The sequence below is a fragment of the Malus sylvestris genome, chromosome 11 (assembly GCF_916048215.2).
Source record: "Malus sylvestris chromosome 11, drMalSylv7.2, whole genome shotgun sequence".
NCBI lineage: Eukaryota > Viridiplantae > Streptophyta > Magnoliopsida > Rosales > Rosaceae > Malus > Malus sylvestris.
The window spans coordinates 20144000-20149260 of record NC_062270.1 but is presented as its reverse complement, the minus strand read 5'-3'; the positions used below and the strand labels follow the sequence as shown (position 1 = coordinate 20149260).

Here is a 5261-nt window from a genome sequence, read left to right as displayed (position 1 = left end):
CTAAGTCGCATAAATATGCTCCTATCACTTAACAATGGATGAATACACTCAACATAGTGCTTCAAAACGACTCCCATGTACACGTGTGGCTACATGTAGGGTGATGAACTAGTAAAGGTCGAACATGTTGCAACTAAGGTCAAGTATGTGGACCTCTGATAAGCTCATATTTATATATATTTTACATCAAATTCACTTGTCTTTTCTTAGTTAGTTCCTTATATTTTTGAGCTATTTATTTTGTTTTTGTATTTTGTAGGATTTTTCAAGCAAGTAAAAGAAAAATAGCACAAGTGGGATTTTAAGTAACAAATTCGTCAAAACTGCCTGTGCAGGTCAGCTGACTTTGGAAGCAAGTTGCGAACAGCTCAGAATGAATTAGAGAATGAGCCATATATGATTGGAAAGCTACGGATGTCTATTTTCTGGAGCATTTCACGGATTGTTAATATCTTGTTTCTAGAAGAAGTTATGACCATTTTAACACTGAAAGGTTTCCAAGACGCTGAGCAGTTTGTAACTGCATTGAAGGCAATAAATCCAATAAAACTAGCAGCCAAAACTGATGCAGCCAAGTACAAGCCAGCTGACACCTCTTCAAATATCAGATGAAATGGAATTAAAGATGAGGTTTAAGTGGGAGTAATTGGCATAAAGGTTGCCCAAAAAGTTACAATTGTTTTACCATTTCCTCTCACTTATTGTCATCACTAAATGGCTGTTAGTGGGGTGAGTTATGGAGCAGAAATGGGGCAGCAAGCATGGGCATAAAGGCTGCAGTTGCAGCAGCAAAAGAGAGTTCTTTAGAGGAAAAAAAAATAGAAAAAAAGGAAGGAAAGGAAGGAAAAAAGGCAAGGCTGCTGCGTTGAGAAAGGAAGGAAAGGAAGGAGGAAATCTTGGCATTCTCTTCTCTCGGTTTTATCTTCTCAAACTCATGTCTTTCTTTTGGTTTATTTTGAGAACTATGTGTAACTAATTTTTTAGAAGTTAGGGGCTGTTTTGAAGCCCCGAATATGATTGCAATTTTGTTATGACATTTCGTTGAATTACTTTTATGAATGGATGAAACTTGGTTCACTACTTGTCTCATTGATGAATTCTTTATTTGTTTTCTATGGATGCATACGTAGTAAGCATATCTAGGATTCTAATGCTATGAATATGTGTGTGCCTGCCCTTGTCGAATGAGGACCTACATATGTTCTAAAGTAGTACTTGTTAATTGCGATTAACATGTGAACCAATTTCTAGGATAAGTAAGACAACGCCAGTACTTACGATGCCTTGTGATGACTCAAACTCTTTTCGTTCTTAATGATTTCTACTTGTTAAATCTATGAACACGCCATTCTAGATTGCATGCTAGGGACTAAGTTAAGTTGAAAACACCATTCTCTTAACATACTACGTAAGAAAGAGTAATAGGTTGAGTTTTAACATTGAGCCAACTTGAGCATCTTCATCCGGAAATAAAAGAAATTTGAATGAAACATAACATGTTTGCATGATTATTTGGTGGTGGATAGCAATACCCCTAACTCGTATTTCTTAATTTGTGAACTACTTAAAATTTGTTTCTATCCTATTTTTGTTCGATTTAATTTAAATAGCAAATCAACTCCAAAAATCCCAAAAATTTGTGTGAGTGTAGCTTTGTGTGTCTAGTATCTGCATATAAAATCCCAAGAAATCAATTGCCACAAACCCCTATTTTGGTTGTTGAGATCTTTGATGTGTGGGGCATTGATTTCATGGGACCTTTTCTAACTTCAAATGGTTTTCTTTACATTTTATTAGCTGTGGATTATGTTTCTAAATGGGTGGAAGCGAAAGCCACCAAAACTAATGATTCAAAAGTTGTTTTAGATTTTATTAAGACTAACATCTTTGCAAGATTTGGAACACTTAGAGCAATCATCAGCGATGGAGGGAGTCACTTTTGCAATCGAACATTTGAAGCGTTGCTTAGGAAGTACAATGTCACACATAAGGTGTTTACACCTTATCATCCGCAAACTAGTGGTCAAGCAGAAGTATCAAACCGTGAGGTGAAGCAAATTTTGGAGAAAACTATGAGTCCTAGTAGGAAGGATTGGAGCATACGCTTAAACGATGCATTGTGGGCTTATAGGACTGCTTATAAGACTCCTATTGGAATGTCCCCATTTCAGTTAGTTTATGGGAAACCATGCTGTCTTCCAGTAGAGTTAGAGCACAAAGCTTATTGGGCGATCATAGCCTACAACATGGACATGAGTGTTGCCGGACAACAGAGAAAGCTTCAATTGAATGAGTTAAACGAAATTCGGAATGATGCATATGAGTCTAGTCGAATATACAAGGAGAAATCAAAGGCATTTCATGACAAAATGATCTTAAGGAAAAGCTTTGTCATTGGACAGAAAGTTCTTCTATTTAATTCTTGCCTTCGGTTATTTCCAGGTAAGCTTCGTTCTCGATGGGTTGGTCCATTTATTATAACTAATATTTTTCCTCATGGTGCAGTGGAAATCCAAAGTGGAAAGACCGGAAACGTGTTCAAAGTGAATAGGCATAGACTCAAACCATATTACGAGTCTTTTACGGAGCATGATGTGCATGTTGTACCCCTCCAAGAACCATCTCCCCTTGGATGATTACTCTTGGTACCGTCTGGCTGTGGACATAAAAGCAAGCGCTTATTGGGAGGCAACCCAATATTTCTATTCATTGTCTTTTTATGTCATTTTCAATTTTTAGTTTGCTTTTTCTGAATTTTCTTGCATGCTAAGCTGAATTATTTCTTTTCTTTGTAGGAAAATTTGATCGTGCCCACCATTGGAGTTGATTGCAGAATTGGAGTTTGGGGGTCACTGCTTGATTTTATTGCAAATTGGGGAAGTTTTCAGTCCAAATGCTTTATTTTGTTTATTATTATTTATTTTATTTTTATTTTTATTTTCATTTTCTGACATTGAGGACAGTGTCCAGTTTAGGTTTGGGGGTAAGGATCTAGAAAATGACCAAATTGAAAATGTTCATCCCTTTGACTAAGAATTGGTTTGATTTGTTTCCTTGTTGTTGCTTTTTGTTTTCTTAATTGGTTTTGTTTACTCTAAAAAATAAACCCAAAAAAAAATTAAAAAAAAATGTGAAAATCCAAAAAATATTGTCTTATTTTCTTTATTGCTTTGAATTAGATTTTTGTTAGTTTCCCGACCCAATGATATAATTGGATTGAATTTGAACTACAAGGATCAAGAATTTAGTAAGCATGTGTTGTGCGAAATTCTTTATTCTCTTGTTAGCCTTGTACATGTTTAATCATCTTTGAAAAACCAAATGCACATAGCCTTGTTGATGTGAAACTAAAGTATGACTTAAAACTTCGCATGTGAATATAGTGACCATATACAACCTATGTGAGTTTTTGAGCCTATTGAAAGTGTGTGCATTTTTCATACACTCATATTCTTTCATGTGTGATGAACTTATGTGACTTACATCTCTAGAACTTGCGTAACGATCTTTCGAAATGTTTGTCATTTGATTGTATGAACTTGAAAAGGATAGAGGCATTAGGTTTATCACCATGGCCCAAATAAGCATGTTTCCAAAAGAAAAATAATATCATTAGATTGCCAATTTGAGCCGTATATGTTGAGCATTTTATTTCTTATCACCAGATATGTCTATCCTTATACCTTAAACATTTTTCCTTACCCTTTCCAAGCTAGCTAGTGAGCAATGTGAGATTGTCTTATGAGAAATGTTTGTGAAGTACTTTGAAGGAGTTTGGAAAAAGAATAAGTGTGGGGGTATTTCATGTTTGTATTTAGTTATGTGCAAAATTGGTTCAAAAAAACAAAAAAAAAAAAAAAAAAAAAAAAAAAAAAAGAAGAAAAAAAAAGTATACAAAGCAAATAAAAAGTTTTTTTCAGTTTAGGGGTGTGGTTGGAGGTATTAGTAGAGATGAGATCTTTATGCAAGCTTATGGTAGATATTTCACATCTGATTCTTTGAGCGAAACACGTTAAACTAAATATATGTGTGATTGAGTGTATGTCCCGTGAGAAGATCACTAGTTAGCATGTGGTGTTTTAAAAAAAAAAAACTTGAAATTGCATTTGCATGGCTATTACACACACTACACTTCATGGATGATTAAAAAGTTACTGCTAACATTTGAATAAGGAAGATGAGCTTGGATTAGCTTGTTTGGTGCTAGCTAAGGTTCTTGATGATTTGTTTTCTTGAATGAAATTCTATGAGGGTCACATAGGGGGAAGCTATTGTTTTTCATGTTGCTACTTTTTCATATTTTCTTCGTTTTGCTCGAGGACTAGCAAAAGCTAAGTGTGGGGGTATTTGATAAGCTCATATTTATATATATTTTACATCAAATTCACTTGTCTTTTCTTAGTTAGTTCCTTATATTTTTGAGCTATTTACTTTGTTTTTGTGTTTTGTAGGATTTGTCAAGCAAATAAAAGAAAAATAGCACAAGTGGGATTTTAAGTAACAAATTCGTCAAAACTGCCTGTGCAGGTCAGCTGACTTTGGAAGCAAGTTTCAAATAGCTCAGAATGAATTAGAGAATGAGCCTTATATTCTTGGAAAGCTACAGATGTCTATTTTCTGGAGCATTTCACGGATTGTTAATATCTTTTTTCTAGAAGAAGTTATGGCCGTTTTAACACTGAAAGGTTTCCAAGACGCTGAGCAGTTTGTAGTTACAAGCACTCTTTGACTCTTTGACTCTCTTTTCAAAGTCCTTTTCAAAGTCCTGTTGCCTTTGTATGTGTTTTCATGCCTAGCGGTGCGGCTCGGCTCGGCTCCTACAAAGGCAACAGCCAAAACTGATGCAGCCACTCTTTGATAACTACACATACAAAGTCAAAGAGTGCTTGAACAAATCCAATAAAACTAGCAGCCAAAACTGATGCAGCCAAGTACAAGCCAGCTGACACCTCTTCAAATATCAGATGAAATGGAATTAAAGATGAGGATTAAGTGGGAGTAATTGGCATAAAGGTTGCCCAAAAAGTTACAATTGTTTTACCATTTCCTCTCACTTATTGTCATCACTAAATGGCTGTTAGTGGGGTGAGTTATGGAGCAAAAATTGGGCAGCAAGCATGGGCATAAAGGCTGCAGGTTGCAGCAGCAAAAGAGAGTTCTTTAGAGGAAAAAAAAAATAGAAAAAAAGGAAGGAAAGGAAGGAAAAAAGGCAAGGCTGCTGCGTTGAGAAAGGAAGGAAAGGAAGGAGGAAATCTTGGCAT

At 35.4% G+C, this 5261-nt stretch overlaps 1 protein-coding gene across 1 annotated transcript; it reads left to right on the top strand.

The window, feature by feature from the left end:
• The first annotated feature begins 2072 nt into the window (after positions 1 to 2072).
• On the top strand, positions 2073 to 2636 carry LOC126590304 (uncharacterized). The gene is made up of 2 exons (XM_050255789.1): positions 2073 to 2442; positions 2506 to 2636. The coding sequence occupies exons 1-2, from the start codon at positions 2073 to 2075 to the stop codon at positions 2634 to 2636; spliced, it is 501 nt and encodes a 166-aa protein (XP_050111746.1).
• The last annotated feature ends 2625 nt before the right edge of the window (positions 2637 to 5261 follow it).

What these genes read in the sequence shown, in the direction of transcription:
- LOC126590304 (XM_050255789.1), top strand. Translation starts at nt 2,073, where the DNA reads ATGAGTCCTAGTAGGAAGGATTGGAGCATACGCTTAAACGATGCATTG. An exon ending in TTGCCTTCGGTTATTTCCAG is followed by an intron (nt 2,443 to 2,505) that starts GTAAGCTTCGTT and finishes CTCATGGTGCAG; the next exon opens with TGGAAATCCAAAGTGGAAAG.